This window comes from Pleurodeles waltl, chromosome 4_2 (assembly GCF_031143425.1).
Source record: "Pleurodeles waltl isolate 20211129_DDA chromosome 4_2, aPleWal1.hap1.20221129, whole genome shotgun sequence".
NCBI classification, from domain to species: Eukaryota; Metazoa; Chordata; class Amphibia; order Caudata; family Salamandridae; genus Pleurodeles; species Pleurodeles waltl.
Genome location: NC_090443.1, coordinates 876278274 through 876303170, shown reverse-complemented (window position 1 = coordinate 876303170; position 24897 = coordinate 876278274). Strand labels below are relative to the sequence as shown.

General features: G+C 42.4%; 1 protein-coding gene across 1 annotated transcript in view; it reads right to left on the bottom strand.

The window, feature by feature from the left end:
- The window catches only part of SLC1A7 (solute carrier family 1 member 7), a 605311-nt gene that overhangs the window by 85016 nt on the left and 495398 nt on the right, over positions 1-24897 (bottom strand). Inside the window, exons 6-7 of the mRNA XM_069232652.1 lie at positions 20441-20540; positions 13071-13304 (exon numbers count right to left, since the gene is read on the bottom strand). Coding sequence (XP_069088753.1) covers positions 13071-13304; positions 20441-20540 — 334 coding nt within the window. The remainder of the gene's footprint in view (positions 1-13070; positions 13305-20440; positions 20541-24897) is intronic.

Genomic DNA, 24897 nt, shown 5'->3' with positions numbered 1-24897 from the left:
CCCCATGCACATAGCGGTGTTTTGTATTAGCACCAAGTAAGCATGGGTCAAACAACACATTTATATTTCCTGCTACCTGTAGTCATCTTGTAATGGTAAAACAATGATATACTATATGCTTAGCCAATCCGAAATGGCCACCATGTTTAGGCTCAATGGGATGGCCATCTTAAAGTCAGTACCATTCCAAGGTGACTGCCATGTTGAGAATCAACGCAAAAGCCTTTTTGTTTTTCAATATATAAAACAAGCAGTGGCAAAGCCAGCAGTTCTAGTTTTAACATGCTAACCTTCACAACTGCAATAAATGCACACTTGTGTATGCCTATGTTTGCATGTGTTAGCACGTTCAAGTCAGGCCTGCTGGTATTGCCTATGCGTGTTTATCTCACTGACCTCCCCCTCCCCAACACACTCTTTAAGAACTGTCTAGAAAACAGTGCATCCTGCATTAAAGTCAATACAACAAGCATCCGCCTACAATGGTCACTACGCGAACTTGATGTCGGTACCTTTGACATTGGAAATGTTAATATTCATTGTACCGTTGTGTTTTCAATGCCGAAGCCAGGAACTATTATGAAGAAGCAGTGATTGTGGGACGTTGGCGACCCCATCACTTACTCCATTGCAAGCCTAACCCATCTCTACAAACAAACGTGATGCCCGGATGAGAAGGTTAATCCTTCAAATAAACGACTGAAGAATGTAGACACACTGTTTCTGAAATTAAAATATTTTTTATCACAAACCAGACACTTAGAATCTTGCATTTGCAAAAGACACTGGCACAGTCGCCGGAAATGTCGTGCTTTATTCTACCACAGCACCGCACTGAATATCTGATGGCAAAAACTATGGAAAACTCTTCTCGCAGAAATGCAAACACCTGCAGTAGTTGGACATAAACCGCACGACTTATTTACTTCTGCCAAAACATGTGTCCTTGGCTACAGTGAAAACAGCCCCTGCAGCACAAAGTTGGGACTGGAACTCTGTGCAAAAGAAATTCTTCGGCTAACAAAAAACAGATCTGTTGTTCTGCAAACACATTTCCGGTGCTTTAAGTGTCTCAGGTCCCTTGGGGTCTCAGGCCCATTAGTAGTTGAAAACAACGAAACGGTACCTTTCCGCCCCTATATTCATGTCCTTGATTCTACTGGCAAATAACATTGGATTTCTGAAACATTAATGTAAAAACGTTACAGTTAATACATTTCAGCGAGGTGGCTCAAGATTATATTTCATATGTTTTATTTAATGTTGCACCAAAATAAAGCCGTGTGGAACACTTAAAGGATGATAAAAATGTAGTTTAACTATATTGGCCAGAGACCCCTAATTTTTTCATCCCACTTAGAGCCCTACAAATTTGTATGTATTCATAGTACTCTGCTATTCCGCACAGATCATCTTTGTAAAAGCGGCAATAGAATTTATAATAATATGCGTTTTAATAACCATCGGATTCATGAATGTAACATTGAGTAACAAATATCAGTACTTGCAAATAAAGAAATGAGCAAAATGCACAGTTTTTTCGCACAACAAATATAATTTATATAAAATACCATTGGCCGGTGTCACCAGTGAATCCCTTTGGTACACAAATTCACAAGTGTTAACTCAGAGTTTTAATAATGAATATTCATGTAATCTGAGTATTGAATTTGCATAGAAAATGTATTAATTTAGAGAAAATTAATGCACACATTTGATGTTGCGCCCACATGAGTGGCCGTCAATGTTCACGAAGTGTACTTATTCATGGCTTATTAATATGAAATGTGCCTATGTTTGATTAATGTAGTAATATGTAATATTATGGGTTATACATTATGTATTAGCTTTATTAATCATAGGCCTTAACTTAGCAAGGTTTTGGGCCTTGTTGCACGTCCTCATGTCAAGCTGAATTTCTTAGGCGACTGATAAAATGGCTGCTTAGAAAATTAAATTGTGATTTTCCACTGTGCTGACCATGGGGTCATAGCTGAAGTTAGTTCTCATGAGAAACTGCTTGTTAGAAGATGCTGTACTAGCTAGAGAAACAAAGTACATTGTACTGTGTGTAAGACTGACCTTACCAGGAGAAGACAATGGATGCACTGACTAGAGTAAAAGTTGCAACAATATTGATACCTGAAGAGCTGAACAATGGGAACAAGAGAAGGGGAGCCAATCATCGACATGTGAACCATGTAGTAGTAATACTTTAGATATGGGGTCTTATTTTCATTGGACTAAATGTAAACATGTGATTCCTTGACCAATGAGGACGTGGGAAGTAGTTTTAGGAAATCTAACTTAGTCAGACCGCACGGAGAGGAGAGAGGCGATATTCTTCTTAACTGTCTTAAGTTTGGTTATTATTTTTTTCCGAACTGCTTAAAGAGACTTTTCTTTTTCTGAAGCTTACCAACACATATCTTTTTCTGAACTTTGATGTTGAGCCCTGCTGCCCTGCTGACTGAACTGATGTCCTGTTGACAAAGACTGTCACAGCTTGCCGAACCATATGGAGGACAAGTATAAAATGAAGTTATTGATTGTTATGTCTATCTGCTTTTGCTTCTAGGTACCAATCGCTATTTTGATAGAACCATAGTTAGATGTTTTTCTAAATTCGTGTTGACTAAATTGTTTTGCATAAAGTCCAAACATGCTATTCTAATTCAACTTTAGTTAGGGTTCTCACTGAAGTTCGCCACGTTGAATAATAGTTGATGCCTTTTCTTTGCTGAATCTAAATGTATGTTATTTCGTTTGCGCAGTTATTCTTGCTATTAAATTGTACTGTAACTTTAGAATGTGTAGTAGCTTTGATAAGATTGCGAATCTTTCGCCGCTTTGGTCAGCGAGTATTGTTTTTCATGTTTATCATTTAATATTGTAATTAAGTTATGTGACATTAGCATTGTTAATATATAGAAATTAACATTCTATCTTTTACATAAAGGTGTGGTTATTCATGGCCGAGAGGTCATGGTGTGTGGAAATTACTAACTTCTATTGATTATTGATGTCATTGATTGTTATTTGCTATTGATTCATATTGGTACAGGGTTTCATGGTGGAAAAAACTGGAAGTGTCTCCCTTAATAAGGTCTGACGTGCTATCACGAGCTACTGGTGCGAGGAGAAAATATCACTTAGTATTACACTGCCTACTCAACCCAGTCTCTAATTTGCAGAACTCATGCAACATTTTATGTTATGAGAAATCGTAAAACAATCACGCTTTGTCATGAGAATTTTCAAAATCGCATGAGGTTTTTGACAGCGTAACAGATATTTCGCACAGGCCTAGAAGAATCGCATGTGTGTTTGAGACACTGGGTTTCCTTAGTATGCATAACTTTTCCCACAAGGCTCTGGGCATAACCACACACATCAAAGATGGCTTCACAAATTACAATTAATAATATCACTCCTGGTCATCACATATCACTTCACTTTTGCCAATATCAATGACATCACTGAAATGACTCAACAACCATTTATCTCAAGACTCAGTGTATTCAGCCTTTGGTCCTACCTAACAAAACCAGGATCACTTAAATTTCTGCATAGGATCAAACGCCGCAATTACGCTTTTCTAATTTTGGGGCACAGTGTTGTTTGACAGAACATCAGAAGGCAAGCCTGAAATATAAAGATTAGAAATTATGGAAAACTAGTACATCCCTATTTAAATCCCTCAAAAGTACTAACTTTCTTTCATGACTGCATCTAGGCCAACATATTGCTGTAATATCATACCATTTATCAATTAAATCTGCATTCTGCCACTATCAACTTGCACCTGGGAGGTCTAAGAATGTACAACATACTTGTAAGGACTTTGGGGCAAATGTATGAAGCGTTTTTCCAGTGGCAAACCCGTTTGCCACTGGGTTTGCCATGTACCAAAGGTATAATCCAACTTTTGCGATTTGGTATTACGAAAAGGTGTTTTTTGGGCGTCCCTTCCTAATACCAAATCGCGCTGGTATATATAAATGTTTTGCGACTGGAATGCAGTTGCAAAACATTCATTCTTTACCGGCTCTGTGAGGGAGGTGGTAACCCATTTGCAAATGAGAAGGGTCCACAAGGGACTCCTTCACCTTTGTGAATGGGGGTGCCAACATTTTGTAAGAGCAGACCACTGCCTACTCTTAAAAAATTAAAAGAAAACTTTGCATTTTGGTTTTTGTCATGCATCCCATTTTCCTTTAAGCAAAACAGCTGCATTACAAACAAAATTGCTTTATTTAAAATGCCATCACAAACGGTGGTCTGCTGAGCCCAGCAGGCCACCATCCCTGTGATTGTGGCCATTCCCAATTGGTAGCAATTTGTGACCAGCCTCATGACTAATAATAAGTCAGGTCCCTTGCAACCCAGAACTGCAAACAGTGTCTGAGACACTGTAGTACGTATCACTTTGCGATTTCCTAATAGGGAATTGCAAAAATTTACTATTAGGAAATTGCAAAACACTTCTTTAGTACATCTGGCCCTTTGTTTTAAAGTTTTGCCTTGTTTTCCTCATTTAAGCAAGTAAGAAACTTATTCACAAAAGTAAACTTACACTTTTGGGGTAAGTTAACTAATCCTTTACTATTCACAAACTATGAGGGTAGTTGTATTAGCTTTACAACTGCAGACACTGTCCTATCTTTTTATGTGCGGAGGTCTCCACAGTCATAAAAATACTACACGTAAAACTACACTCGTAGTTTGTGAATAGCAAAAAAAGTAGGAAACTTACACCAACAATGTAAGTTTACGTTTGTGAATAAAGCCCAATGTATACAAGAGTACGTGCATACAACAAGAGGCTCAGAGATAAAATGCACGTTTGGTCTGCAACAGGCCCCTGGTTTTATCTCAACATATGCCACATTTGTGTTCTCGCCCCTCTAATTCCATTTCTTTCACAGACCCATACTGATCAACACTTTGGATTACCTTGGCCCTGCCTTAGGCTTAGTTGAGGCACTGATTGACAGGTCGTACAACTAGTCATATCTCAGATGCTTGCCTGAAGCCAGTGAGGATTTCGAGGGCAGACCCACTATGTATGCACACACGCCAGGGCTGGCTTTACGGTTAGTGGCACCTGGTGCAAAAATCTTTTTTGACGCCTCCCCATGACCTTCTTCTCCACAGATTCCCTCACGTCCACCTTCCAACAGTGCCAATCATCTCTCCACAGCCCTTCTCCCACATGCATTTCTTTTGTTTTATCACAAACACATTATACGAGGCAATGAATCATACTTGTGTAAATCAGCCTATAAGAAATGTTACACAAAACAGTGAGGATTACCATTCTGGCTCATGAAGGGTGATACCCTGAAACCGGTCCCAGGATGCTTTTTTCTGGTCCAGGGAGGACCTGACCTGGCAGTTTGGCCTAGACCGTTCCCATGAGGAACAGGGTCAAGACTAATTTGCATATGGCTGGGTCCAAACTGGAATGGCATGGCAAACAAAAAAACTGATGGATTATACCCAGATCTGTGACTGGGGGTGAATGTTTGATTTGCTCTGCAATCCGTCCATCATCTGTTGTTTTTGCATTTGTCGCCCCAAGTGGGAAGGGTAAACCCAGACGTGGGTCCCATGCTTGCTATACCACCAGATTCAAGCTAGCCTGGCTGATGAAGGGTGATGCCCTGAAACCGGTCCCAGGATGCTTTTTTCTGGTCCAGTGAGGACCTGAACTGGCAGTACGGGTTGGACTGTTCCCATGAGGATCAGGGTCAAGACTGATTTGCATATGGTTGGGGCCAAACTGGAATGGCATGGCAAACAGAAAAACTGATGGATTATACCCAGATCTGTGGCTGGGGGTGAATGTTTGATTTTCTCTGCATTCCGTCCATCATCTGTTGTTTTTGAATTTGTTGCCCCAAGTGGGAAGGGTATGCCCAGATGTGGGTCCCATGCTTGCTATACCACCAGATTCAAGCTAGCCTGGCTGATGAAGGGTGATACCCTGAAACCGGTCCCAGGATGCTTTTTTCTGGTCCAGTGAGGACCTGAACTGGCAGTACGGGTTGGACTGCTCCCATGGGGAACAGGGTCAAGACTGATTTGCAAATGGCTGGGTCCAAACTGGAATGGCATGGTAAGCAATAAAACTGATAAAAAAAACTGATGGGTTAAACCCAGATCTGTGACTAGGGGGTGAATGTTTGATTTACTCTCCATTCCGTCCATCATCTGTTGTTTTTGCATTCGTCACCCCAAGTAGAAAGGGTATGCCCAGACGTGGGTCCCGTGCTTGCTATGCTACCAGTTTCATGCTACAACAAACACAGACAATACGGTCAACAGGTAGGGATAAATTCAATCAGTATTTTTAAAGACCAGTGCTCAATACTGTCCTTATGGATCAATTACTTTCCATTATTTTATTCCAACTAGTTTTATACAGGGCCAGCAGTGGCCCATCAGTGAATTACATACACAACACAAATATTTACAAGACAACAACATTACCTACTTACACATACAATAACAATTACCTACAACAGAGGAATCCTTATAAATTATACAGGATCTAAACACTGGCAACACGCCAGAAGAGGGTTGTGCCCAACAACGTTTCTTTGATGGTGGTTACCATTACAAGATTATGATTGTAATCCACTCGGTTGCGATGTTGAAGGTTCAAATGTTAGCATGTGACAAATACCTATCTATTTTTTAAGGATATTTTGCAGTGCATATTTTTTCAAAGTAACTTGACTTACAGAACACAATCTTGCCAAAAAATGTGTCAACGCGTTTCGCCCACTTCAGTCAGGGCCTCATCAGGACTATCAGGGGGCAATGGAGCCTCTTTTTATGTTAATATCAATATTGCTTAAGAGCCACTGCGTTCTTTTCAATATTTATAATACAAGGTAGCAAAATCCCTCACTCCTGGCTGACTCGGTGAGGCACGGTTAGATCTTGTATGTGCACCATTGAGGTTGGAACGTACGAGCCAGCTTGTGCACGTCCGAGCGCCTGCAAGTAGACAACCTAAAGCCATCTTGGCGGTTCGGAATCCGCCTTAATGAGATGCTTACTCGCGACTCCTCGCGTCTCACACTGAACCGTTGTGCCATGCTAGCCTAGCTGATGAAGGGTGATACCCTGAAACCGGTCCCAGGATGCTTTTTTCTGGTCCAGGGAAGCCCTGACCTGGCAGTACGGCTGGACTGTTCCCATGGGGAACAGGGTCAAGACTGATTTGTAAATGGCTGGGTCCAAACTGGAATGGCATGGCAAGCACAAAAACTGATAAACAAACTGAAGGATTAAACCCAGATTTGTGACTGAGGGTGAATGTTTTCTTTGCTCAGCATTCCGTCCATCACCTGTTGTTTTTGCACTTGTCACCCCAAGTGGGAAGGGTATGTCCAGACGTGGGTCTGATGAAGTGTACACTTCTACTGTTGGTTTCCAGCAGCGCCGACCACGTGAAAAAAGCAGAGCACACACAAAGGTAAGTTGCACACAGCTAACAGAAGGTGGGGCATTAGGAGAAACACAGCTTCAACTGTCATGCAAACTTGAAACACTGTTTTTAAAGTGTTCCACATCAGTGGCTTCAAGGCTGGTCAGAACTGGCTCACAATAACTCATACATAGACACAAAGTGGTACAATACCTGCCCAGTGCATCTGTGAATCGGGGAAACAATTACTATTTGCAATGAGCAACTCGTAGGGGTTGATGTCTTGTTGACTTCTGGACCAGAGATTGTCCTCACAAGAGTGTATCTCATCATTATCACCAATTTTAAAAAGCACAATCCAATTTAAGTATTTAATGGCTATACTGAAGAGATGAGATGACAAGCCCTGGTAGACTCTCAAATTCTGGAATTCCTTGACTTCACAGTAGATTTCTTAGCATTAACAAATACACCAAGTAGGACTGGAAGGAGTCCAGAGAATAGAAAATAAGTATGAGTGTGAAACTATTGTATAGAGCGAGCAGTCTCTATAAATAGTTCAGGAAAAGGTATGATAGGTAGGAGACCCTCAGATCTAGCCAGCTACACTTTCACAATCCTCTCCAGATGTTGTCTGAAGATTTGTTGAATGCAAAAGGATCTTTGGATACAAGTGTGTGATACCTTCCCTCCCCCCTTACACAATATCAGTTAGAAGAAATATTTTGATGAAACATTGAGTGCCTCTCAGAACAATGCACTTCTGGTGTCACCGTGTGATTTACTCTAACCTGAATGTGTGGATTGAGGTGGGGAATACACCTTGCTCAGTTTGGCACTATTGCATATTTGATTGTCTTGGAAAATATACCCTGGGCAAACGAAGAAGAAATGGAGACACAGATGCGATTATACTGGACAAATGGTGTCTTTTTCTTTGGATTCACAGAGGAAACCAATTAGTTTGAATTTGATATAGCCTGAAGAAGTTCGTTTTGAATGGAATGCATTGGCTGTGGCTGTCATTTTTTTTTATTTAACAAAGAAGAAAATGTTTTGGAATTAAATAAAGACAAAAGAACTCGAAATAATTGTGAAATTTTAACATGTTCCAGACAATCTAAACATAGCAAACCTCCACCGAAAGGGATTCCTGCCCATACTATGCCCTACTGCCCATACTTTGTACCAGCATATGTAAACCTATTTACACAAACGTAAAGGACATGGTGGCCTCACTAATGGGGATGCAAATAAGTCCTTTCTAGAACATAATACCTTCAACATAGAATACTTAAGTAATTTACATAAAACATTGAAAAACCACACGAGGAAGGGAAAACATGAATCCCAGTTCCTGAGTATTAAAGATACTCAAGATACTCAAGAGAAGCTGAAATATCAAATCAGCCACCATAGGGACAGAGTCAGGGCTTCCATTTCAACTACTTCCTCTTTCCATATCTATTCCCACTGATCGCTGAGCCACAGGAAAAATTTAAATAGAGCGAAGGAGAAGAATTTGTTGGGCATGTACTCCATGCCAGGTGACAGGGTTGGGGGTGCATCTGGGGTCGCATCCAGAAACAGAACGCAGTGCCTGCAGGACTGGCACACAAGAAGGTAATGCACAAATGAGAAATGAGATTAGCTGACAGCAAAGCAACCAGGTCAGAGACTGATTCAACTATTGTGAATCGGTCTAGAGCATTTGCACGTTCTGCCATAGGGCATAAGGACCGGAGAGAAAGCAGTCCCATGATCACTCTTGAAATCTTGGGATAAACTGCAAGTCGACTATCTAAATGGCCTCCCCCTTCTTCTACCCAGGTGATGCTAATAATGAGGGTCCATTCTCTTCCACCTTTCTCCCTCTGAAGGACATCCCAGGGGTCTGAGGCAGAACTGTGGGCCACATTCCATAGACCCCCTCTGAATTAACAAGCATACAGAAACGATTCCTTAGCATGCAAGTCAATTTTGAGAATAATTGCATATTGTGGTTGAGGTGTACAGATCAAATTGAGCAGATGTGAATAAGTTATTACAATTGATAGTGCCAAGTGAAGTGAAATAAATACTGGTGGAGAAAGCACCAGGGCCGATGGTGGCCCCTGGGAATGATGGGGAGTTGAAACCTGTGAATGATGCCCTGTTCAATGTGATTCCAGTGATTTGCCCAGCAAAAAGAGATTGGAATAAAATTTACAATATTAAGCAGAATACGTGTGAAGCACCAGATGATTTTTTGGACAGACTTAAGGCTTGATTTAGATCTCGGCGGATGGAATACTCCCCACAAATGTGACAGATATCCTGTCCACCATATTACGATCTCTATAGGATGTAATGGGATCATAATATGGAGGACGGGATATCCGTCACATTTGTGACGGAATATTCCACTCCACCAACATCTAAATCAGGCCCTTAATGATTTGTTTGAAAGCTATTTGTGTATAGCCCTTAAGATGGAGATGGCTAAGGAATCTGTTGGTGCTGTTTTGTGCAGAGATTGTTACTGAATGTTCAAAACCAAATGAACACTAAGGGAGTCATTATGACTTTGGCGGACGGGCTTTTCCATCCACCGAAGTACCGATGGGCAGGTTGCCGCCTTCCCAAGGGCCCCATTATGAGTTTCCCCCTGGGTCAGTGGGTGGAAACAGCCTACAGTATTGTCTCTGACTCATAATAAAGCTGGCAGCAATGCTGTAGTGCGTAGGATGCACCAGCACCACAGTGAACACCGTAACGGGGCTGGCCCTGGGGCCCCCTGCACCCTGTCTCTGCCACCCTTTTCATGGCGTTGCTTGCGCCATGAAACCACTGGTGGAGAAGGGACTCGTAATCCCCAGGGCACCGCCAGACCGACGAAAACTCGTAATCTTGTGGTGCTGGCGGTCCAACCGTGGCACTACCACCATGGTTGTGATGTGGCATTCGGACCGCCACATTGGCAGTGGTCCAACGGCCACCGTGGACTGCCAGGGTCGTAATGACTCCCTAAATGTATTGAAGTGGAAACTTAGAACTTAACAGAGTTTGTGACACTCACCAATCACTGCATCGCCTCTCAGGGGAAAAATAAAGAGTATTTTGAATCAAACATCTCTGAAATTGCAGAATGTGCATCCAGTGGTAATAGAAGTGGGACTTGGCAAAGGGGGAGGGCAAAGGTGGAAAGAGAGGTGTGAGAAATGGTAGGGGAGATTGGAGTGGCTGAGGAGAGGCTCAGAGTCTAGGGGGCTCTCACTTTTCATGTGGTCAGTTGGGATGTTAGAAATTGGATTGCCCAACTAAGCCCTCCAATATGCCCGGCTCTCAAACCAATTTAGGGTTTATTAAATTGCTCAGAAAACATGCCCTCAATTTTAGGACTGCCCAAGAGATCCAGACTGTGCCATGAATACCTTAATCACAGAAGATCAAAAGGGCCTCTATGCAGATTGTGTCATTAAAGGTAATTGTACTACTTATCTCATTGACATAGGCGCTGGTCTCTAGGCTCTTACAAATTCTGAATTCCCTTCTTTACACCTCTCAGGTATGTACATAGGTGCAGTCAGCGTTTATAATTGGAACGTTTCCCCATTACACTACATATTACAGATCCCATGTTCATTTCTGTAGGGACCATTAGTGGTAAGCATTTTTTCCTGCTCAGTCCACCCACTTCCTAAAGCCTTTTATATAGGTCATAAAGGACCTTCGAGGCATTAATAATGTGGTTATCAGGGGCTTCCTTGTTGTCCCCAACCCTACTACTATCATCTACAGCATCCCTGCAAATTCCCACTGGTTCATCATGAGTGGCCTTTGCTCTGCTTTCGTTTCCATTCCCATTCATGATGAGAGTCAGTAGGTCTTCCTGTTAACATTCCAAGGGTTCCTGCTTTCATGCACTATACTCCTGCAAGGATTTACAGATTCCTCCTCAATCTTTTCACAATCCTTAAAGAACGATTTGGTAATGCTGGTTTTCCCCTTGGGGTCTACTCTGATTCAAAATGTAGATGATTTATTTTTGGCATCCTTTACTCTTAACCAGTGTAAGCAGGACTCTATCTCGTCACTAAACTTGCAAGGCTACAATGGGGCACATGGCCTGAGTTCGAAATCTTTGACACAAACTTTCTGGTAGAAAAAGCCATCTGTAAGTTGCTCTGCCCTGTAACTGTTTCCCAGGTTAATACCTTTCCGGGACTAGTGGGACATTGCAGACAATGAATTCTGCGATATGCAAGAATATATTCGAAAAGGTACTTCCGAAAACTTGCAATGGTCCAGTGAAGCCAAACATGTATTTAGAAAAATCAAACCAGCACTGACGTTAGCCCCTTCATTGGGGCTCCATGATTATGCTATCCACCTACTCTGTACTATCACAAATTAAATAGATATCACTTGTGGTGTTGGTACAAAGTCAGGGTGATCCAAAAAGACCTGCAGCACATTATCCTCAGTTTTGAACCCAATTGCAGCTTAGCTCCCACCTTGTCTAAGGTTTTGTGGTGGCTGACTTCAATCATGTTGAAGTCTCTGAAAAAAACGTTAAGCTATCCATTAACTGTTGCTGTACCCCATTCTGTTGTTGCCTTCCTCCTCATTACAAAAACTCAGCATCTTTCAACATTCAAATTGTCTCAATACAAATATTTTTATTTTCTGGCTCCAAGATTACTTTTTATGTTGACCCGCCTCAATCCTGCTTCTTTCATGCCTGCTAGTGAGGATGGAGACCCACATGTCTGTGTTTTGACCACTGTCCATGTTTCTAAGCAACATATTGATTTGACTGATTAGCAAATATAAATTAACAGTCTGGATGAGATCTCTGCATGGTAAAGTATAAGGAAAAAAGAGGTTTGAAGTAACTCAGAAATAAATATATTTTTCTTTAAAATATTGATGTACATTCATTTTATATATTTACTCTAATTATAGACAATTTAAAAAATGTTACAGCACTATTAAATAAATTTTTAGTTCAAATTTTGATTTATGGAAACTTATTACATTATAACTATTTTTCCAAAGTTTAAATTTAAAAAAATATTTCCCACCTAAAGAAAAAAAATGAATGTGCATTAATAAGCTTTACAAGAGATGTACAGAATTCATTTTTTAATAAAAGTTTAATAGATGCACACTTTTTAAATAAAAGTTATGGCTACATCATTTTTAAAAGTCAAAATAGGTTATTAAAATATGTTATAATTAAATAATAAATATGTAGTATTTTGACATATTGTATTTTATATTTTCAATCATTAAGTTATATTTATCTTTAGGTTTAACTATTTTAAATAATCTAATTTAATTTTTTTAAAAATCCCAAGGGGTTTTATTTAAAGTCCCTGCCCCCATTATTTTTTAGGGACCGTACTACAGTACCAGCAGTTGGTTGTGTGTAGTGCTGGGCTTACTTCTTTCTTTTTTAGTACACTCTGAGTTTGTGAAATCTAAAAAGCAGTAAACTTACTCAAAAGTAGTAAACTTACTCGAAATGTATGTTACCTTTGTGAATCAGGCCCCTAATGCCAAGTTTATGCAGATGTAACAAAATATGTGTTACACACCCTTGTGATCTCTATGGTGTTAGATTTAACATCTGTAACCAACATACCTTGAAGATGTAGCCAGAGCAATGAGCAAGGCTTGAAGAACACCCCTGATGAAGACAATGGGGTTCTTCTTGGTGATGAAGAGATACATCATTGGCAAAATGAAAAGTCCATGCACGACTAGTCCACAAACCACGGTGATTGCATAGAAGCCCAGCTTCTTCCCAATGGCTGTGGGGTCATCCATTTCTAATATCTTCCCAGCGATAAGAAAAACAATGCCAAAAGGGAAATACCTAAGGATAAAAAAAGGACGTGAAAATGTTGAAATGTCCCACAAACTAGTCAATAAGCAAAGGATGTGCTTCCAGGAGGACATGGAGAGAATGATGGTAACAAAATTAACCCAAAAAAGAAATTGTGATAAATATTCCACATGTTGGCAAAGGGATGGAAATACATTGACAGTAATAAAAATAAATGTGTTCATATCTATTATGATTTGATAATACCCACCCCGATACAAAAATTTCACTTTTTAACCACTGTTAAAACAAATATTGACAATGCCAATAGGTCTAGCTTTCTTGTGATAAAATATACCGACAGAGGCATGAATAAATGTTGTGGTGGTGGTGGTAATGGTGGTGATAGTGAAGGTGATTGTAATGGGTGTGGTGCTAGTGGAGGTAAAGGGTGTAGTGACAGAAGTAATAATAATTGTGATCATGGTGGTGACAATAGTAAGTTTAGTGGTTTTAATGGAGAAAGTGATGGTAGTAGTAAAAGTGGTGGTGTAACAGTACACACTTGAGTCATGACAAAACATTTAAAAACAGTTAACTGCAGTAAAATAAATTACAAATAAGCTTGGTGAAAACAAATCAGTCTCGCACTTTACAAACTATTGGGACCTATTGATAATGATAGTTGCTTGCCGATGCTGTTCCATATATATAGGAAAATAAAAAATGTGTTTCTGCCGATGGTGAAGAGCATTAACAAAAAAATAAAGAAAAAAAGCATGATGATATGTCTGTGTGCATGTGCACTGAACTTACTGCGGCCCAATGTGATGAAGTGCCTGTCCATGTGCATCACCACAAATGCACGTGTATGGTATGATGGAGAAATCATTTGCCTTTTTTTAAAAAAAATGGCCTAATTAGGATTGGTAAATAAGAAAAAATATATATAATGTTTGCAACATGTGTGTAACAAAAGGAGCGTCCAAGTAGCAAATTGGTTAGCATTGGTGTGATCTTCGAGTTGAACATAGGCTGCTTTTTCAGTTATCTTGCCAATGAATGGGAGGTGAGTTAGCCAGTAGTTCGAGAGGTCATAAGAGTCTAGACTTGGTGATGAGCAGTATAATAGGGAGTTATGGTTATGTTGCTCACCATATCTAGGACATTTCAGTGGGTTTAATGTTTTGGATTTTAGCTATAAGGTTTGTTCACTTGAAGAGTTTTTATAATGTTATTTAGTTGCTGCTCTTGGCTGGCATCATACCTTTCCATAACAAATTCTGTTTTCATAATAGGTCTGTATATTTTCATGTATATATTTAAGTGTAAAAAAGAATGCATGTTATTGTTATATACCTAAATCTTGTTTTCATCTGACCTGGAGCAGGGGAGTACTAAATGTATTTTGCAGTCTTACTCTGAAGGGGTGAGATCCAGATTCTCCCACAGTGACCATTGCATGCAATGTGGGAAAGGCATTCTGTATTGGTGTGTGGAGTACTGGAAGGATGTTCTCTTTCCTGAGTGTATATTACAATGGGGGAAGACAATGAGAGCACCAGTCATATTGGGCATCTTGGTAAGGTGGGGCTTTGGTTCTATATAGGTGAGGATAGTAGTGTATGCAAATGAGGAGCACTAGATTGCAATCAGAGGCCAAACTGTCATTTGATGATCCTTGGGCCTTTACATGTTGATGATTCTATCACTCACAAAGAAAGAGCTATCCCAAACCATCATGGCTACTTCAGAAGATGTATTTTGACATTGGTTCCTTCCTTTTTCAAGTGCACGTACATTGTTATACAGTTATGCTTCTCTGACCCTATGGGTTCTATACTCTTGAAATGTTTTTAAGCTCATTCTGCTACTTTACACAACCAAAGGTATGGGGATCCTGATCCACCCTTGCTAATCCTGACTGAAGATAGACACAAGAACATTTGGAAAACAAATGTGCTGTGAAATGGGTTAGCATTGAGAAAGATAAGCATTTTTGATGTACTTCATCTTTGACATTACTTTGTATGTGTAATCCCTCTGTAACTCAAGTCCTCCAATGGACAGACAATGTGACTTTTAAAAGAGGTTAGCCCTTCTTCAAGATGGTGAAATAATAAACTGCGCATCCAACCACTGTCCTGTTGTGATACCTAAGAAAGTATGATCGTACTGGTATCAATTATATAACTCCAAGTGTTAATGTCCACTTCAATGTGACCGGATTAATGTCTTGTAGAGAACTAATGCTATTTTGAAACAAACTTTGAAAGAAAGTCTGCTTGTTTGCTTACGAGCAGGCCCTCAGTTTAATGGAAATCCTTCAAAGGTTATGTGATCTTTGCATGCCCTCCTGGTTCATTTTAATCTCTCCTTCATTGAGGTTGATACTGACCAAACAAAGGTATCTTACTTGATATGCAGTCCCACTGCTGTGCCCTTATCATGGGCTTCATATGTTGGAGACTGAGGCTGAGTGTTGGACAACTTCCTCTCTGTGGTGACATTGTTGAAAAATGCTGGATATTATATGATTAAGAGCTGGCACATCTAATAAGAATGCAGCATCCATGAATTATATAAGTAGGGGCTCTTGGACAGTTTCTAAGTATGAAATACCATGCAGGTATGCATTTCTGTTGGTCTGGATTCTAAGTATGCATCAGTTGTACAGAGTGGCCCACATTTTATTGGAGCTGCTGTGCCTCTACTTCTGCAAAACATGGGAACTATTTCAAAGCCTGTATTCTTCCTCAAGACCTTTGTTCGCTTAATGCCAGGGAAGGTGTTCATTCTAGCATTACATGGAGTAAGTCTCTCTGACAAAATCTAAACATACATCAGATAACATTTGTCAAAAGGCATAATTCACTGGGCACAGCAAAAATGCATTAGCTTCCCTTGCTATGATTCAAGATAGATGACTGGGCCAATAATGTGGGTGATGCTAAACTTCTGCAGCCCTGACTGCCTACAGCAAGATATCTGCCAAAGAAGGATGGGATATCAAGCTGCAAGGGATCAGCTCAAGAGTTCCCCTGCTACTACTCCGTGGTTGTCCTCAGACATGCATGCCTTAGGGTGGTCACCTCTAACTTTTTGCCTGCCTCCCTCCACTTATTAGATACTGTTTTTGCTGGTTTTCAGACTCTGCACACTTTACCACTGCTGACCAGTGCTAAAGTGCATATGCTCTCTCCCATTAAAACATGGTAACATTGGATGATACCCAATTTGACTATTTAATTTACTTATAAGTCCCTAATACAGTGCACTATATGTGCCCAGGGTCTGTACATTAAATGCTACTAGTGGGCTTGCAGCACTGATTGCGCCACCCACTTCAGTAGCCCCCTTAACCTTGTCTGAGGCCTACCATTGCAAGGCCTGTGTGTGCAGTTTCACTGCCAAGTCGACATGCCATTTAAAAGTACTTGCCAAGCCTAAAACTCCCCTTTTACTACATATAAGACACCCCTAAGGTATGCCCTAGGCAATCAATAGGGCAGAGTGCTGTATAGGCAAAAGGCAGGACATGTCATGTACCTGTGTAATTTATATGTCCTGGTAGTGTAAAACTCCTAAATTTGTTTTTACACTGCTGGGAGGCCTGATCCCTTCATAGGCTAACATTGGGGCTGCCCTCATACATTGTTTCAATGGTAGCTGCTGATCTGTAAGGAAAAGGAAGGTCATATTTAGTATGGCCAGAATGGTGTTATAAAATTCTGCTGACTGGTGAAGTTGGATTTAATATTACTATTTTAGAAATGGCACTTTTAGAAAGTGAGCATGTCTCTGCACTTAAATCTTTCTGTGCCTTACAATCCACGTCTGGCTGGGTTTAGTTGACAGCTCCTTGCGCATTCACTCAGACACACCCCAAACACAGGATACTCAGCCTCACTTGCATACATCTGCATTTTGAATGGGTCTTCCTGGGCTGGGAGGGTGGAGGGCCTGCACTCCACAAAGGACTGCCACACCCCCTACTAGGACCCTGGCAGACAGGATTGAACAGAAAGGGGACCAGGTGCACTTCTAAGCCACTCTTTGAAGTCTCCCCCACTTCAAAGGCACATTTGGGTATATAAAAAGGGCCTCTGCCCCTACCAAATCAGACACTTCCTGGAGAAGAAACTTGCAACCAGAACCTGCATCCTGTCAAGAAGAACTGCCTGGCTGCCCAAAGGAATAACCTGACTGCTTTCTGTGAAAGGCTGCTGCCTTGCTGTTGCCCTGCTGCCTTGCTGTTCTCTGGCTGTGGTGAAGAAGAGCTATTCAAGGGCTTGGATAGAGCTTGCCTCCTGTTTCCTGAAGTCTCAGGACCAAAAGGACTTCATCTCTTCAAGAAGGACTCCTTGTGCAGCTAGATTCGATGCACAGCCTGCCAGAAACGACGTACAGCCTGCACCGCAGTGAAAATTTCACTGCACGCTGAACCAGAACGACGCAGCCTGACTTTGCAACGAGAAGATCGATTCAGCACCAGAGTAGCGACCGGAAAATAAATGCACAGCCCACCCAATACAACGCAGCCCGACTTCCAGAGAGGAATCGACGCAGCGCTTGCCATGCGGTAGAAAATTTGACGCAACACCCACCCGATCGACGCAGCTCCTGTGACTTCGTTTTGCCAGTGCAGGAAATCCATGCACCATCCCCGGGGTGTCTGAAAACCCCGCAACCCGAAAAGGATTCACGACCGAGCGCCGGAAATTGATGCACAGCCGTCCCTGCGTGAAAACTAAACAACGCATCGTCGTATGTGGCCTGAGAAATTGACGCACACCCCTTTGTTTCCATGCTTCTCCTCCTCTGTGGTTCTTTGCGATTTTTCACGTGAACCAGGTACTTTGTGTTTGAAAGAGACTTTGTTTGCTTTTAAAAGACTTAAGACACTTTATATCACTTTTCAGTGATATCTCAACATTTACTTATTGCATCTTTGATCGTTTTGACCTGCATTTATCCAGATAAATATTATATATTTTTCTAAACACTGTGAGGTGTAATTTTGTGGTACTATATTGTGTTATTGTATGATTCATTGCACTAATACTTTACACATTGCCTTCTAAGTTAAGCCTGACTTCTCAGTGCCAAGCTACCAGAGGGTGGGCCCAGGATAATTTGGATTGTGTGTGAATTACCGTGACTAGAGTGAGGGTCCTTGCTTGGATAGGGGGTAACCTGACTGCCAATCAAAGACCCCATTTCTAACACCAACACACAAATGCTGGAACAGACGGGCACCATCCATTTCCCACTTGCCGTAAGTCATATCCTATGATTTAGGACTGCTAGCTAACAGGAAATAGATACAAGTGGTTGTGTACAACTCCTAAGTGGGGCAGGGTGGCTTGCAGTCTTGTGTCACACCAGGGATTGTTTTCATTGTCATACACAGGTCTACTTTATGTCTTTTCTTATTCAACTTTACCAAGTCGTATTGTCGAACGTAATAATATTTTTAAAACATAGACATAATGTAGTCGTCTTTGGCTTTGCTACCTCATATGTTCCTCAGCCTCTTTATCAAGTTTTCTAGACTACTACTTTAACCAGATTTACAAAAGGCTAGTGATTAAAGAAGCTGATAAGGTACTTTTGAGCTTTTCAGCTGATGCCATGGCATCTTATGCTGTTTCAAGTTTTTCAACACTGTAATTCAAGCTCAGTGAGCAATTTTCTTTGCATGTGATTGGCAAGCCTTGAGTCTGCAGAAAATACATTGCCTTGGGTCTTGCTGTAAAATAATGACAAAAACCTAAATACAACAGACTTAAATAGAACAAGCTAATCAAAGCTGGTAAAGGTATAAAACACCTGGTGACTGGAAACACTCTTACATATAAAAAAGTACATTGAAGCAAATACATTAATGGTATCAGCCATTAAGAAACTAATCCCAAAGGACAGATTAGCAAAGCCAAGCTGATGCAGATTCCCATCATTTTGTGGATTCATAAACGAATCTACAACAGGCATACAAATTACATGCGAGTTCATGCTTCCTAAATTTTACCCATGCTGACTTGCCACTTTGTGGAATATGTGCTTGAGTTCAGCATGCAGAAATGTGCATCTGTACAATTAGGGTCTCATTACGAGGCTGGCAGTCTTAAGACCACCAGGCTGGCGGTGGAGGTCAGGACTGCCGTTGCTGTGGCGGTCCAACTGGCACATTAAGGCCCTGGTGGTCATACCACCAGGTTTCCACTGTCTCTTTCGGGATTGGTGATCCCGATGGGTTGATGTCAGTGGAGGTCACAATCCGCCAGGGCAGTGCTGCCCTGCGGATTATGACCTCGTTGTCCACCAGCCTTTTCATGGCATGGGCAGTGCAGAGGTCCCCCTGCCAGACAACCTCGCAATGTACACTGTCTACTGTGCAGACAGTGAACATTGCGAGGGTGCTGGTGCACACTGCAGGCGACAGCATTGCCGCTGGCTCGATCTTGAACTGGAGACAAAGCTCCCGCCATGCTGATGGGCAGAAACTCTAGTGGGAAACACCTAGTAGGTCCAGCAGGGCGATTGTCACTACGGTAGCAGCCACCCTGTCAGGAATTTGGCGGACAGTCTATCCCGCCCCCAAGCTCTTAATTAGGCCCTAATGTTTTTGATAGGAGCAATACATTTTCCCGGAAGAAACACATTCCCCAACACTTCCTGATTCATATGTCTAAATGTATGACAGTATGTACTAATGTATTTCCCTTACATATTTGGGTCTACTCCCCCTTACCTTTAAAAAAAATCTTGCCAGACTGGTCTCCATGCTAGAAAAGACATAATCATACTTGAATTGGCTATGAATGACTAAAATTAGGATGAAATGATACAAGTTAAGTTCTATCAAGGATTCAGGTTTTTGGTAACTACTGCAGCCTGATGGTTTACAGAATACTTGAAGAAATAAATTTTAACACTATTTCTGAAGGAGGACCAGGAATATTTTGCTTCATTATTTGTTGCTGAATTAGGTATAGCAATTGAATTAATGCCTCTCTATACACTTTTAATAAAATATTATGTTTTCAATCACTAGGCTACACACAGGTCGGTGCAGAATCTCTTGGAAGTCCCATTAAATTATATCTATTTAAAACCACTTCTCTCAATTTGATTTTACTTTTGAAACACATAAAATCACTCTGAAACAGTGACTAGTTACTTACCACACAGCAACAGCTACTATCTTCATCACAGATTCATTTAGACACTGACAAAAACTGACCACAGGGACACCACTGTTACCCATCCTTCCCAGCATTATTCCTGTAACACAAAAAGAGAGATTTGTATGTTTTAGGATAATGCAGTTTCAAGGAGGTAACCCCTGGTTATTTAGGTAGGTGGTGGAGTCCAGCAGGCAGGTGGGGGAGAGGTTTGGGTGATTTAGGTGCTAAAGTTTTAGGAAAGGGTAGAAAGGGAGGATGCCTTTTTTGCCTCCACTGACAATCACAATACAGTCCTTTCTGTAGGAAGATATGCTGATGTGAGTTAGAAAGGATTGGATGATAACAGCTGATTGTGAGTAGGTGAGAAAGCTACATGGAAGCAATATTTTATAAATGCATTTGTGGTAAGAAGGCGGTGGCGGCACAGTTAGTGCTGAGGAATGCAGGACAAGAGGATCTATTGATTCCCTGGGTGCTGGAACACAGATTGGTTTTCTTAGGATGGCCAGGTACAGAGATGGTTGCCGGAGGGGGTAGCTGTTGTCATTCTAGCATCACCTGTTGGCAGTGCCAACAGGGGGCCAAGCAGTGGCATCAACTGAAGCATGGTGGGGCTGTTTTGGTGCAATAATGTACAGGGTGTATACAGATGGGAGAGAATGTGGAGGTAGCTAAGGTTTTGGTGAACTCAGGATTTTTAAGGAGGCAAAAGGTGGCTGGTGGGGCAGCACTGCAAAGGGAGCAAGGGTTTTATACTTTATGCCTGATTATGAGGCTATGGCGATAGACAGAGGATTTCTGCTGGCTCTTATGATGTCCCTCTGTTCATGCTGCAGACAATAGTTAGGCCTGCCAGTATTTCATCACAGAGAGTAGCCCATGCAGAGGGTTATGAGATGGAGTAGGGGACAAATGAATGCACCCATGTAGCAGAAGTGGCTCCTCCAAAATGGCAGAGGAGCGTCGCCCCACCAGCTCAGAGCCAGCAGCTGAAAAATAAAACAATATTTTATTATAGTTTTATTTTTCAGCTGGTGGCTGAGCCAGCGATTTTAGGGAGGAGTGGGGCTGAGCCATGGGAGAGGTGAGGAGGAATGGAGTGGAGAGCACTTAATGGTGCATGTCAGTTTGGCCAGCTGGTTTAGGCTGACCAAACAGACAAGTGCAAGTAGGTTTCTCCAACCCAGCTGTATTTGACAGCTGGGTTGGAGAACCAGCACAGACTCCCTGAGCTTGAGCGAGCGGTAACCCAGCACACTTAGGCCAATCCCTGTACTGCTTTCATACTCGGTAATAGCATGAGAGCAGAGTGGGGAATGCACATAGAGTCTCTGAAGCTGTCCCAGGAAGCAGAGGAGTGTGAGGTGTCCGGCAGCACCAGGTTAGTGTTTTATATTTTTTTAATTATTAAAACCCCGCACCCTAGTGCCTGCTCCCCCTCAGTGCTCTCCCTGCGCTTCCTCCACCCACCCCACTACTTTTAAATTGTGTTGGCCGCCACTGCCAAGTAGTGAAGCTTTGGGCAATATTCTGGGAAGCAGAAGCAGGAACACATAAGCCTAGTATTCGAGTCACTAAAACTGGCTGGGGAGTGAGGTCTCAAAGGAGGAAGAAAAATGCCCCTGTCAATGTACGGCTGCGAGGTTTTGCAAGAAGTGGCAGAAAAGGAAGGAGGAGTAGTGGGCGAGAATGGGAGCAGGACTCCTGGGGCAGGAGTAGGGGTGTTTTGATAGAGCAAAGTGGAGGACACTGTAGGGGATATAAGTGGATATAGCACAGATGAGAGGGTCCAAATTGGTGGAATATTGACTGAGTGGAAGCTGTGCGACGGGTGCAGTTGCACCCGTCGCGTATTTCACTGTCTGCGCAGCAGACAGTGAAATACATTTAGGGGCCTAAAATACATTTAGGGGCCCTCTTACGGGGAGCCCTGCAGTGCCCATGCCATTGGCATGGGCACTGCAGGGGCCCCCAGGGGCCCCGCGACCCCCCCTACCGCCATCCGGTTCCCGGCGGGAGAACCGCCGGGAACTGGATGGCGGTAGGGGGGGTCGGAATCCCCTCGGCGGCGCAGCTAGCTGCGCCGCCTTGGAGGATTCCAATGGGCGGCGGTACACTGGCGGGAGACCGCCAGTGTTGCCGGTCCGACCGCGGCTTTACCGCCGCGGTCGGAATGCCCATTGGAGCACCGCCGGCTTGTCGGCGGTGCTCCCGCGGTCCACCAACCCGGCGGTCATTGACCACCGCGGTTGGAATGAGGGCCTATATACCCAGGCACAGTGATTTTTAACACAATTGGAGCACAACTTAGACAATGACGAAAAACACCAGAACACTTCCCGAATAGCCCACACTGCAATCCTACATCCTTCCAGCCACCCAGGGAGTAGCATGCTTCCAAATGCTTAATTATCTCCATGTATTACATTTACAAAATCAATGCCCGATCACCTCCTATTATCTACTCTTCTTCTTCTGACCATGTCATCATTTACTTATTAGCTACGATCTTCTCCAATCTACACCTAGAAAAACAGTCTCATGTCCAAATGTAAGCACCCACAAAGAGCTATGCCTTCATTCTAAAACCAAGTGCACAACAACATTTAAACATTTCTTCACTCCACCTCCTCTGACAATTTCAATGGCACACTTAGAACAGCATTCACCACACAAAACTCTCTAAATCACTTCATCCCAGACACTCCACCACCACAGTCCTGGATTACTTTCAAACTCCAGGCTATTAAAACAAGAATGTGTATAAGAAAGGTATAAAGATACAACCTCAGAGTATATGGATGACAATAAAGATATTTTGGAAGACCTCAGAAAAGCACTGAATACACCTGAATCCAACTACTTTCTTGACTTAATTTCTTGTTTTTGCTCACATCCTAAAAATACTTGCCAATCCCATCATCCCCACCTCTCTCATCCCTCACTCAGGGGGTCATTCTGACCCCGGCCTGGCTGGGACCGCCAGAAGACCGTCCCGCGGTCAAAAGACCGCGGCGGTCATTCTGGGTTTCCCACTGGGCTGGCGGGCGACCGCCAAAAGGTCGCCCGCCAGCCCAGTGGGAAACACCCTTCCACGAGGAAGCCGGCTCCGAATGGAGCCGGCGGAGTGGAAGGTGTGCAGTAGCACCCGTCGCGAATTTCAGTGTCTGCTAAGCAGACACTGAAATTCAAAGTGGGGCCCTCTTACGGGGGCCCCTGCAGTGCCCATGCCATTGGCATGGGCACTGCAGGGGCCCCCAGGGGCCCCATGACACCCCTCACCGCCATCCTGTTCCTGGTGGTCGAAACCGCCAGGAACAGGATGGCGGTGAGGGGGTCGGAATCCCCCATGGCGGCGCAGCATGCTGCGCCGCCATGGGGGATTCCTCAGGGCCATACCGCCGCGGTCAGAATGCACTCAGGCACCGCCGGGGTCAGAATGACCCCCTCAATGTCCTTTCTATCCACAGACATTGCCTCTAAAAGCACAATAAACAGGAATACCCTTACCTAATTTCTAATAAACCCACTCATTTTCCCCTACCTTCCTGAAACCCATGCAATTGATCCTAAACCATATACAAAGTGCCCCACACCTGCTGAATTGATCCCCATATTTAAATCTCCCTATCACTTTTGTGAACTTTCTGATCTCTTCAGTCTCAAGATTGTTAAATCCTTGGCTCTCTCTGATCTAGGTTTCTGTCTTGCTTGTCCTATTTTAATTACTCAGCTCTGATTACTATCATCTATGCTCAAATTTACTATTACCTCTACTAACACAAATCCAATACATACTCAACAAATATTAGCATAATATGTAACCTTACTATGCACCTGGAGCCCTTCATATTAACCACAGCTACTGCTGCTAAACTTCAACTTCTAAGCCTCCTCAAGTCTACCCTAACGTCCCCTTCAATACTGGACTAATGCAACAGTTTGTTAGTAGGCCTTCCTAACCACCATTTTCCCTTTTACATAAGATCATACATTTTGCCTCAAGTATGCTCCATAGCCTCCCCAGTTGTACACTTACTTCATAGTATCATCTCCAGCTGGAGGTCCATCTGCCAAACAAAAGCAGGTCCTTGTATTAACTACTTGTCCAGTTGATCAATACCCCCAACTAGACTCTGTCCCTAAATATAATTTAGCTACCTCACCAACATCCTTGTTAGGTACTCATCCTTAGGTTTGGCTTTAGCGCTCGGGGCGCCTGGTGCAACAATCTTTGTTGGCACCCCCAGAGACCTCCTTCTCCATGGATTCCCTCACTACCACCCTCCAACAGTGCTTCTCATCTCTCCAAAGCTATTCTCTCACATGCATTTCATTTGTTGTATAGCACTATTCATACCTGTGTCACTTGACATCACACATGTTATACAGAGGAAATTAATCATTAATTGTAAATCAGTCTATAGGAAATGCTACATAAGACAAAGAGTATT